The sequence below is a fragment of the Anser anser genome (genome assembly GCF_964211835.1).
Source record: "Anser anser genome assembly, chromosome: Z".
Taxonomy (NCBI): Eukaryota; Metazoa; Chordata; class Aves; order Anseriformes; family Anatidae; genus Anser; species Anser anser.
The window spans coordinates 84,968,757-84,981,453 of NC_139723.1; the positions used below are offsets into that span (position 1 = coordinate 84,968,757).

At 40.8% G+C, this 12,697-nt stretch overlaps 1 protein-coding gene across 9 annotated transcripts in view; it reads left to right on the forward strand.

The window, feature by feature from the left end:
* The window catches only part of KATNAL2 (katanin catalytic subunit A1 like 2), a 35,332-nt gene that overhangs the window by 19,541 nt on the left and 3,094 nt on the right, over positions 1–12,697 (forward strand). For all 9 annotated transcript variants that reach the window (XM_083818859.1, XM_083818861.1, XM_083818854.1 and 6 more), the window contains 5 exons: positions 391–509; positions 2,788–2,879; positions 4,776–4,886; positions 11,163–11,325; positions 12,394–12,496. In XM_083818859.1, the coding sequence (XP_083674985.1) occupies positions 391–509; positions 2,788–2,879; positions 4,776–4,886; positions 11,163–11,325; positions 12,394–12,496 (588 nt within the window). The remainder of the gene's footprint in view (positions 1–390; positions 510–2,787; positions 2,880–4,775; positions 4,887–11,162; positions 11,326–12,393; positions 12,497–12,697) is intronic.

A 12,697-nucleotide genomic window follows, 5' to 3' on the forward strand; every position in this document is an offset into this window, starting at 1 on the left:
GCTTTGCCCTCTTCTGTGCTAGCTGGGTGTTTTCCACTCAGCACAGCCTCACTGCTCCTTCTGCTCCACTTTGACACAAGGGAGGAAGCACTGCCACCACATGAGTGTGTCTGGGAGGAGACAGAGGGCACAAGTACTGTGTGAGTTAATTGCAAAAGTTGTCATTCCAGTAAACTCCATTTGTTCTAGTGAATGCTTAGATGCACTTGCCATAGAAAGAATATGGAGAACATATTTGCAGTGCTGTAATACCTGAATTTCTCCAGGCAATCCTAGAAGGACTTTTCCTACTTTAGTACTTTATCTGACTAATAGGAAGATGAAGGGAATTATTCAAACATTTGCATTGTATTTCTTTAGAGTGAATTTCTTCAACACTGTTGTTTGTAGGTACTGGAAAAACATTGCTTGCTAAGGCTGTTGCCACAGAATGCAATACAACCTTTTTCAACATATCAGCATCCACCATTGTCAGCAAATGGAGGGGTGATTCAGAAAAACTTGTCCGGGTAAGAAATATCTTATTCATTATACAAAAATCAGGTTCCCACTTAAAGAACTGGAGTTTAAAACAGAACTGGAAAATGAGTATTCTTCTGATACTTATCATCTTTCCTGTCTTGGACAAAATATGTCTCTGTATCTACTTCTTAAAATGGGAATAACATCACTTCTGCAGAAGTCTTAAAATGGATTCTTGCTGTGGAATTTTAGTTATGTAATTCTATATGAAGTATGTATCCCAAAGCCAGCAAAGATTTTTGACTCATTAAATAAGCAACAAGCAAGCTGTATTCCTAACTAAACTAGTGTTTGTTTAGTGACCCCTTCAGAGTGCTTCACAGCCTTTGTGTGAGAGTTGGCTGGCTCCTAGGCTCCCTACAAAATATACCTGCTATTTAGGTTACCAAATTCCCTACTGCTCTCATCCTGCAAGGCACAGAATTGGCAAAGAACTCTGTTGTCACAGTCAAACAGAGACATAATGTTGGTTTAATGAAGGTAGTTTGATGCAGATGGGTAAACGTATTTTCACGTATAAACTGGCAACTAGCATTCATGGTTCAGCTGTGATATAGAAAAGTTCAGAAATTTAGGTGTAGCTTCTGTACCCTGAGGTACCCATCAACTCTTTCTGTAATGTCAACCATTTTGGTGTTAAAAATCCACAAACTTCTAGTCTTCCTTTACTCTCACCTCTTAGGGTCCTCTTCAGATAGATACAGAGCTCTGGAAAATGAGTAGTCATGATGGATTGCACTTGGCAACTGCCATTACAAGCATTGTTAATGCTTCAAAATCTCCCTTGAACTATAGGCAATATCTGCAACATAATTCTTCTTGTGTCCTTTTTTCCTTTAAAATGGCATGTTTTTCTTCTGACATTCACCTCGTGTGTTATTGATCCTCTTGACATCTGTGTCAGTATCTTCCTAAAAGTTTCCATCCTGTCAGGAGAAGGGATCTGGTTTCTGACACAACACCATCGAAAAGGTTTTTGTGAACATGCTACAGCACTTGCAGTTATATTGAATCTGTGGTATTTCACCCTTAGTTGGTTCTTTGGCAGAATACAGAAATAAAATTAGATTGTGGATCAGGACAGCTCTAAGAAAAGTACCATGTGAATTTATATCCTAAAATGACACGAGGCTGGTGCATGGTCTTCTGAAGTTGTGTGAAGTATATGTCAGTTTTGCACTCATGCAGAGGAATATCAGCTCATTCTGTTTTCCTCATTTCTCAGCTGTATTGATGTGATTTTATAGTTTAGATTCATAATAAAATTATAGATTGCAAACTGTTAGCACCTTTTGCACAACAGCAGTGGAAGAAGATATACAAACAAAACTGATATCATAGCATCCAATTTTTGTTTCAGCAACCATCTTGGAAAAGCTAGTCACATGGCAAAATTATTATATGATTCAGTGTTTGACTTAATTGCAAACCTTTGCTTCCTTAAACAGTATGAGTCACAATGGTGATCATACACTACTTGTGATCCAAAGTGCAGAAAATAATATATATCTTTTAAGTTTTGTTTTTAAATGTTCAGATTAAGAAGTGCTGGATTACTATATTTTGTTAGTGATACTTATTTAAAAATTGCAAGAATGCTTCACTGAAGAAGAAATGACTATATATTCTTATTGTTAGTGTAAGTCTCTCCCTCTTTCCAGAAAAATAGATGGAACCTTTTTTTTTTTTTCAGAATGGCAGACCCAGGTTTTGTGTGTCAGCTTAATATTCCATTTTGTAATCTAGCTCTGATTGTCCAAGCTGTTTGTTTTCTCCAGGAAAAACAAAAGAACTTCTTAATTCTTATCAAGAGAAGCAGTCCATTTTTTTTTTCATTATGGTGCAGTTGATTTATTATTTTCCTCAAATCCTTATTTAAAAAACTACAAATGGAGCACCAATAGAGGACAGGATGTTTAATCTCTGCTAACAATTTAGGACTTCCCAGAATCCTCTGATGGATCATTTTCTTCTATCCCATTATTCTCAGGGTACTCTGATAGGATTTAGACAAAGATTTACATATAAAGACGGGATTACATGCCTGTGTTCCTTATATCTCCTTTACAAGCCTTTCAGAATTTGAGAGGGTTCAGGGACCCTCAGCCTACCCAGATCTTTTGCCCTAGAACATACTCCTTTTTGCCCTAGAAGTTTGGAGTATGGGTACCATTATTTATCTCCAGTGCCAGTGGCTCTTAATGCCTTTTCCTGTTAGTTTTCTTGTTAATCTTTTCTGTCGCTTTTATTCTTCTCTTTAAACAGGTGCTATTTGAGCTTGCCCGGTACCATGCTCCTTCCACAATTTTCTTGGATGAGCTGGAGTCAGTTATGAGTCAAAGAGGCACTGTTTCTGGGTAAATGATGAGATTGCTTCCTATGGTGTTAGGAGAACTTATGTCCCTCTTTGCAATGCATCTTTTCAATAGTGTGTTTCAGGTGCTGACCAAAGTTTAATCGTACAATATACCTTCTAGAAACAAATCTTAGCTAAAGTAAGGCATGAGACTACTCTGTAAACTTTAACAGGAGCATGATTGGGCCCCTGAAAGACTTGTCTTCTAGATTTTATTGACAGTATAGTTATTTTGAGTGATAATGGTAATTTTCTTGAGTTAATAGTAAGTTATTTTTCTTCTGTTACGTTGTCAGCTTTAGCAGTCTTGTAGCGTATTATTTTCAGAATGCCTATCAGCTCTGAAAATACTGTTCCATGAAAATGTTGCATATGCTGTGGGGTTTTAAAAAGAGAGATGTGGTCATTGTTTCATTCACAGTAGATGAGATCAGTAGAGTAGTGTGAAAGGCAGGTTCTGAGAAGTTTAGCATGTGACTATGGAAATAATGGGTCCAGGAAGACTGTGAGCAGGAGAGAAGATAGCACAAATGCATAACCAGTGCTGTTGTATTTTCAAATAAGGTATTTGAAGTGGAAGTAAAGACAGATGGGGGAAGGAACAGGTGGCTTGTTAGAGGCAAATGAAAAGCAGCTGTTTTTGTGACACTTTGGACAGGCTGAGGGAGAGCAGGATAAGATGCAGTGTACACAGTGGAATGGTATTTTCATTAATGGTACAAATTTTGATGTGTCAGGACTTAGAGTTGCAGGAATGGGGGTTGTTGTTATCGTCACCCATGGAGTAGACAGTTTTATTTTAAAAAAACTGAAAGGGTTGAACGCGGAGGAGAAGCAGGAGAAATACAAAAATATCATTATACCCATTAGGTGTCCATTACAGTGTGGCTATATGTATGTTATATACTATAAATTATATACTTACAGAGATGCATAAGTAGAATATGCCATATCATAAATACACAACTTGTAGTAATTGTCAGTTGATAGCTATAAATTATGGGCCAAGTCTTGCCTTCATACTTTTTTAAAAGCTCTCATTAACATCACTGGATTATGTATTTCAGTAAGGGTTTTTATCTGAGACTATATAGTTATTTTTACATATCCTTATTAAATATTGACATCACACCGATGTGTGGATGCCTTTGCAGAAATAAGCCATTAAACCTGAATTACAATTCTTACCATCTAAGGCCCTGATGTTTTCTCTGGATTTGGTCCAGGGGTTACCAAGAACTCCACATCTGGGACCAAGAGTTCAAACTGGTTTCCTTCAAAATTGGTTACTTGGAGCAGGGCCAGTATTCTTAGCACTTTGCTTAAGTTCCCTTTCTCTCCTTGAAGAAGGCTCCTTTGTGTGTGGTCTCTGCCCTATTTTTCAATTTGTTTCAATACTGCAAACTTTTCTGTTTACTTTTGGTACAACATTTTGCAAACTATTGAATTCAGCAGTATGTGTATCTTCTTGTGGCCACTTAAAATTCACTCACAGAAAAATTCCAGTAGTTGCCCTGAATAGGTAGGTGTGTTAGTTGTTTAATGGCAACTATTATGTTATAAAAATTCTCCTACACAGGTCAATCAATCAAAGCCTTAGTTGTTTTCCAGTAAACATCAGTTTTATTTGGAGATTAATATAAAAAAAAAAAATTAAATACTTTCTTTGGATTCAGTAATGGTGAACTCTCCTCACTTTAATGCACTGAAAAGAGTCCATTTAAGTAATCATTAGAAAGCTTGATTTTAATGCTTAGATGTTAGCTAATGGAGCTTAATCATGCTTTGAATTGGGGCAAAATGGTGACAAGGGCTCAGTTGCTGTGAATGACACTGTATAAATAAAGATGATTACTTTAATGCACTGAGCAAATAATGTTTCTCTGAATCTTGGTAGTGGTGAACATGAAGGAAGTCGACGGATGAAAACAGAATTACTGGTGCAGATGGATGGCTTGGCCCGATCTGATGATCTTGTATTTGTTTTAGCAGCTTCCAATCTGCCATGGTAAGAGATCCAGAGAGTACATTTTGAATACATTTGCATGAGCTTCTAAGCACAGATAAAGATTTTATTTAGACTTTTGCAGAAAAAGCCTTGATATTTGGTTAAAGCATTTAAAGATTAATTTGGAGCTTTTACTTTTAAACTCTACAATTCTTGCTATTTGTGCCACATGAGAATAATCCATAATAAAGTCAACATATGCTGGTGCTACCAGCTGCTAATATTTAAAATGGAGTATTTGACTATAGAGGCAAGTTATTTACTATGTTTAAGCTAAGAAGGGTTTCAGCCTGGAGCTGTAAGGTGCTTAAAACATCTAGTGCTTAGAAGGATACTCCGTAAATAGGAAGGTTGGATTTTATTGGTATCAAATGGGACTTTTAAAAGTTGAGGGACAAAATTCTTTGGTTCTTTTAACATCATTTGGAACAGAAGAATAAATGGTTGGAAATTAGAACTAGAATATTTCATCATGTTGGCTCTCAAAATGGGCAGAACAGGTACTGAGAACAAGACAGAGAGGAGAGGATGACAACAGGCAGCAGAAAATGGCCAGCTCTGTGCTCTCCTTGGATGGCTTCTCCCATGGCCACTGGCAGCCAGAATGTTGATCTGGCTGGATCACTCATCTGAACTGGTGTAGTATTTCTCTTGCTTTCATACAAACCTTCTCAAATGGTTGTAAACCATGTAGTACATTGGGAAAGTAATGGCTGTTGGGCAAGGACGGCTGTTTTTAACAGTCTGATTTGTGTCTCATTAACCTTTTTTCAGAGTAGGAGCCAACACCTGTACAGGGAGTTGAAACAAATTGATGATGAGCTTGTTTTTGAAGTTAGCTTTCGGAGGTCTGGAACTATTCTGTGGATTTCTGCTGGCCCTGAAATTCCGCCTGTCCCTGGGCTACAGATCCATGAAATCTTCAGTGGAAGAGCACCTTTTTCTGCAGAGAAATTGGTACATTGAAAGCAGAGAGGGGAACTGCAGTGAAGTAAATTGTGGAAATTATGTTTGGTGGGGGACAATCTTGGAGGCAGACATCTGCAGAAAGATGATAGGCATGTGAAGGGTTCCTTTGTCCATGCTCCTTCCTGTTCTTGAAGTGTGACAGCCACAGAACAGGGCTATTGCAAACTGGCTGGAGGCACTAGGCTGTGATCAGAAGGCTGTTGCTGACCATACGAAGTGTCCATGTTCAAATGACTCAGTGTGTGTATCCACAGATGCTTGCTTTTGAGCACCTTTTTAAAAACCTCAGTGTATATTTTTTTTGTGTGTAATGTACAACCACACTTCTTCTTTGTGACACACAAGGAAAGGCACTGAGCAGACTAGGACTTAATTATATTTGTTGTATGAGAAATTGCTGGAAAAAAATAGCTACTGTGTGTGTGAACAGTTAAGATTGAAAGGATATTAATACATTAATAACCCATTCATCTCTTTGTGGTTCATTAGTAATACATTACAAATGTTTGTTACTGTACCATCGTTACCCTTCTAGAAGGAGAAACTCTGAGCAATGCATTGCACCTTTCAGAGGTCTCTTGCTTAAATTAACTTCTGAGTAGCCTTATGAGTGATGCTGCAACATGGCAGTATTAAAAAGAATCAGAAGTCTTTATAAGATCCACTGATTTGAAAAGAAAAACTGGGTATTGAATACCAGTACTCTGGTATAACTGGGTATTGAAACCCTCAGAGGAAGAGTTCAAAGAGCACAACTGGCCTGAAGATGCTGGATCTAGGGATCTTGGAGAAGTGTTAATGCAAGCACGGGGATGCTCTCTCTCTGTATGCCTCTGCAGAAAAAGAGATTCCTGTGTGTCTTGTTACCATGCATCTGTCTTATGCAACTGAAACTCTTTCTGGAAAGCTGAGCAGAAGTTACAGGCTAGAGATTTGAATGTTTTACACATTTGGGTTTGGATCATTTTGCAATTCTGAAGTGCTAATTTCTGCAAAATTGCTCCCTTGAAACATCAAGAAAATGACACAGTTTTTCTAAGGTAGATCCAAAATGACAAGATTTCTATTTTGGAGGAACTGCTCCCACAGAAAGATGGTAATCTGTGTTGGTACAAGGGTGGGAGCTGGGCTGTTGTGAGAAGCCAGCTCCCACTGCTGAAAGTTTGATATCTGTGAGCTTAGATTTTCTTGTTAAGACTTCTTCAGCCTTGCTGGTGGGCAGGTGGGATTTTTTCCCTCTCCAAAGTTAATTCAACCTATGAACGTCTGGCAGAACTGTGCCTAGAGTGAAGATGCTTTAAAATGCTGATGCTTTAAAATGCAGATAAGGATATACTTAGAAAGGTATTTTAGGAAGATGAAAATCTGGTGAAATCCAGGAGCATCTTATATCATCACTGAGGCTGACAGCCTTAAGGAGTTTGGGAGTGTTTGTTTCCAGAGAGGTTAGTGGGGTTTGAGCCCCCCTTAAAGATCTCACCTGTGTGTTTATGGATTATTTTTGTGTGCTTGGCTACCATCAGTCTTACTGTGAGACCCCAGACTTGAGCTGCATAGGGCTATTTTGTAACAAAAGTTTCAAAATACCTCGTTTTACAATCCAGACCTTGCGGCCGCACAGCAGAGCCCTGTGTTTTTGCAAACATTTGGTATTAAGCTGGATTTCAAGAGATTTGTTTAACTTGGATATTTATTGATCATAAAAAAAAAAAAACTACCAAGCTGCTTTTAGATGAATGAAAAGAAGCCTAAACAAAGCTCTTTATGCTGTCCTAAGCTGCACTGCAGCTATTGATCTTCCTCTTCAGGCAGTGCTTGCTGCCCAGCCTTGCTTCCCCGTGCTCATCAGCCGGGCACTTCTTATTGACAAATTCCATGTTGAAACAAGCCGACATAATTACGTAGCATAAAGGCCTTGTTAATGAAGAAATAACGTGGTCCTTCAAACACGCAGTGAATGTTTCCTAATGTATTAGTGTATTTAACTTGCGGTGCTGCTTGCTTTTCCCTCCCCACCCTCAGGGTTGGTGAAGCTTTGGTGGCAGCTGATAGACTCTTCCCTTCCACCAGAGCTGGATTGTGGTAGATCCCTCAGCGCACAGCCAAGGTCGGGTAAGGGGATGTGGGCTGCAAACCCAAAATCACATCTGGGATTACCCCACAGCCAGCCCTTCCCTTCACTCCCAGCAGTGCATGCCCGGTGTGTACGGTAGAGGACAGCGAGGAAGGAGAGCTGAGAGCAGTGTGGGGAAGCCCCGGGAGAAGCCGTGGACTTAGAACAAGCCATCAGCCTGTAGTGGCTCTGCTCAGGCCACCTGCGTGGGAGGACAGGAGGTGGGATGATGAGAAGCTTGCTGCTCTTGGTGCCTTTTCCTCTTCTGCACCGCAGTGGTGATCCCAGTAGACAGGGATTAATTATCAGTGAGCTCTTGTTGCTGTTTCTGCCTTCACCTCTGGAGGTATTGAGGTCTCTTAATTTCTGCCTCATGCATTTATTAATATTCCTTCTTCTGGAAACAAAAAGAGCTGTTTGCCTTGTTTACCTCCATGAAATGTGGCTGTGATAATGAGGCATGATGCCTTGTGATGTCAACCTGGGAGAGATCCCAAAAGTCACCCTCTTCTGTAGGTCCTGTAGAGATTCTTTCCACGAGCATTTCTTAATACTTTTCTCAGAAATAATAGCCCATAATATTTTGGTTGGCGCAGTGCTTATTATTCTGTTCTGGTTATTGTTGTCACTTAACCTTGCATTTTATCACTAACAAAACAGTTTAGCACACAAATACTTTTAAGATAACAAAAATATTACGTCTTTGTTTTCGTCTTTAAGCCAACAAGCAGGGTCACTGTAACCTTTCTGGGTAAATACAGCAACTTGTATGTATCAGTGGGCTCATTTACAGAGCAGTTCGTTGTATTATGAGCACTTCTTAGACCTCTTATTTCACTGCTTACATCTCTGCAGAACTAAAACACAGCAGTAGGAGGAACAGCTGGAAATACTGCCTGGAAGCCCAGCGCCTCTTGGGCGCCGTGTTTTTGCTATGTTGGTATCAAGTAAGGGCAAGGTTGTTTCCTCTGTGCATGGCTAGGGAGGTCGTGAAGCTGTGATTTCAGGGGGCAGCCCAATAGTGCTCTGAAGTGGTGGAAAATGTCCACATTTGGTGGATTCATGGGGTGTTCGCGGGGACTGTGGCTGTGGTTGTCCTTCTCCTGCAAGAGCAGTTAGAGTACCTGCGTGGCACCTCTGAAACCCTGAGGAATTTGGCTCTGTTTGTGTACATGGGGAAAGGCAATGTGGGTATAGCAGCCAAGGGGACGGTCAGCTGCAGAGTAGTTAATTTCTAGCCTAGCAGAGCAATTCTGAGAAGTTGCTGAAATAAACATTTGGAAGGGGAGGGGGGACCGATATGGTCCTGTGCCCGTTCTGCAGCCTGTGTGAGAGGCGCTGCACTGGGCATCACACAGCGTAGGGTGAAGCCCCAGGGCTGCACAGCTAGCCTCTTAAGCAGCCTGAAATCTCAGTAACGGTATCAATATGCCAACAGCCATTGATTAGCAAAGCTCTGGTATTTACCTCGGAGTCCTTGATTAGAAGTACTGGGAAGGATCTGAGTGAATTCTGTTGGCGTGTGAGATCCTGTCGATCATCCTGAGCCAGACTCAGCTCTCCAAAACCGAGAGGTCCTTTCTGGGGTCAGAGGCACTTCTGATCCCACTAAGCGGAGTGACAGCACCTACTTGGGAGGCCATTTTTCCTTTTCTTATGTTGTGAGCCAGTAGAAGATACTATTAAAAATACGGACAAGTCACCAAAGTTGACAGAAATAAGCTTTGTTGGTGTGCTCCAGGTCTGTCCTGAGCTGGCAGTCAGTTGCCTGTAAATTCAAGAGGGGTTTTATACAAGAAGTATTGCTTGTATGTTGACTTTGCTGGCAAAAGGATTTCACCCAAGATATCATCAAAGGTAGAGGCAGGTTTAAGTGTACCTACACTGCAGGTGCAGTCCCCCAGCAGCTGGCTCTTTCTGCTCAGCTGACAGGGGTGGAAATCGTGCTTAGGGCTCCTTTTTTTTCCTCTCCGCACAAGACACATTGTGGGGAGTTGCTCCTTGATGAGAGTTTCTTGGCAGACATGGGGAACTAAATTTTAAACTGAAATAACAATTCAGTGAGTGAAAATGGGGCCACTAGAGAAAGATTGGTACTGCATTTGGAAGGATAATAGCTCAGAGCAGCTCCTGGAAGATACTGGAGACTTATGAGTAAATACTTTGTAGCTGCTATTTCTTCTTGAAAATTCTATGGATGATTGGGGTGCCTGTAGATTGTTCCCATTATATGAGCAACTAGAGATGAACCAGAGTAGAAATTTGTGTTCAGTTATGTCACTGTTAGATGCAGACAACTGAAGAGCACTTGGGAGAAGGCTAGATTAAATAACCCACTTGGATGTGCATCTGCGGAGCTGGCATGCCAGGCGTACCAGGACTCCTGCAAACTGACAGAATCTGTGGTGCTGTCTAGAAAGACTTCATCTAGGTGGTCACAAAATGCTTTGAAAAAGGAACAGAAAAAAAAAAAACAACTTTTTGTTTTTTCTTTCAGGCTTTGTTTGTGCATCACAAACAAGTAAAAACGAGGAGTATTCTCAGTCTTTTGTATTTTGTGTTTTGTGTTTTGTTTTCTTTTTGGTTTTGCTTTTACCAAACACCTTATCAAAGCTGATGTCAACAGAGGTTTTGGCTCATTGGCACATTGATCCAGCCTGTTCATCTTTCACAAGCTCCTTTTTACAAGGATACTGTCCTTTGGGGCCATGTGATATATAATTTGCATGGCAGGAGCAGTCTCACATCAAGCTCCCGTTCTGCTATAAACATGGTCCTTGCATCCCAGACTGAAAGTCTGTGTTTTTGTCTGTATTTTAAGCATCCCTTACAAAGCAGCAATTAATTAGTCCTGACATATTACCCCAGACAGACAATTTGCAGTGTCTCCTTAACAGCAAAGGTTGAAACTGAGAGGTTATTACTGACAGGACATGCTGCACACAAGATAGCTGCAACTTCAAGTTACAATTTACAACTTACGAGTTATTGTTAAGCCTCGTTGTCACAAGTCAGTGTATTGCTAACACAGCGAACAGGAATACACTTGATAACTAATCTACTTTTTCAAAACTAGGTTGGCACAGCTACAGGTGGGGTTGAAAATTGTCAGTCCCTGTAGTGAGGAGCTTCCTGTGAAAAGTGTCTCTGCAAAGAGATGCACTGAAATGATTCCTCTTCTGCTTTGCTTGCAGGGAGTTGGATTCTGCCATGCTGCGGCGGCTAGAGAAGAGGATTTTGGTCGACCTTCCAAGTAAAGAGGCGCGGCAGGCGATGATCCAGCACTGGCTGCCCCCTCTGAGCAACAGCGGAGGAGTGGAGCTGAGAACAGACCTGGACTACAGCTTGCTGGGCCAGGTGAGACAGCACTGCAGCGGCTTGGGGACTTTCAGAGGGGGGAACATAAGCAAGAGTAACATGTACCATCAACAGCGATAGAATTGTGTCATGGGGGAAGAGGTCCAGGGCAGAGGGTAAGGACAGCACCTCTCTGTATGCAGCGATAGCAACATACAGAGCTAGGGGAAGGACCTCGGGTCTGCCTGAGGCCAGCCAGAAATTAACGAGAGGCAGGGCTGAGTGTTTTGCAGGTACATACCTGACTGGGGAAATCACTGGTTCCACACAGCTCTGCTTGCAAAATCATGTTTTCTGATCCTCTCTGTTGGGCCAATTTTTCAGCCTTAAATACAGGGAGACTTAGAGCAATAGAATGTTCTCTCATTCTTCACACCGGCCTGGGAGCACTTCCAATTCACTGGGGTAATGAGCAACTAATTGGGTAGGGAAGGTTTGTCACAGCTCCACTGCAGCAGGAGAAAACAGCTTTCAGACAAGGGCGAGATTCACTAGGAATCAGGCTTGCTTTATTTAGCCCCTTGTCACATCCTCAGTTCTTTGGAAATATCTACAGCTTGCCCAGTTGTCTCTTTTTACTTCTGTTCAGAGACAATTCCGCTCAGTTTTTGTTTTATAAATGAGGAAATGTAGTTATTTTATTAACAGGAAAGCCAGAAACAGACACAGAAAGGTGAGTTTTAGCTGACCTACAGAAAATTGTCATTAGAAAGAAAACGCTTGGTATTTCCCTTGCACCTGGAAAGTATTGTGGGCATTCAAAGCTAAAGCAAACAGTAATGCTGGTGTGGGGAAGGGGTGTGTACCAGGGTGTATATATATGTACATACTTACGTATGTATCTATCTGTACATATATGATGTGTGCCAGGAGTCAGACTCAAGGACCCCTGTGTGTCCCTTCCAACTCTGGATAGCCTGATTCTATATTCTGTGATATATTTCTGACAGAAATAGAATTTACAAATACTTTATAAAAATACAAATAAAATATATATGCTTGTAAATGCCATTGTCGTCTCATTTGTAAGGCTGTAAGCTGTAATTTATCATTCTGGTTCTGTCACAGGAAACTGATGGGTACTCTGGTTCAGACATTAAACTCGTGTGCAAGGAAGCAGCCATGAGACCAGTGAGGAAAATCTTCGATGCTCTTGAAAACCATCAGCAAGGTATCATAGCTTTGATTAGAGAATCTGATCTGGGAAATGCTGATCTACTGCTCTAACTCTAGAAATTGCATTAACCCCAGCAGGTGGAGCTCTATTATCTGCTTAGAGAAGTTTTAATCTCCGTTTCTAAAACATTTACCGAAGCTAATGTTTCTGAAAATTAGCCCGTTTTTTATGTCAGTATCTGTGCATAAATACGAA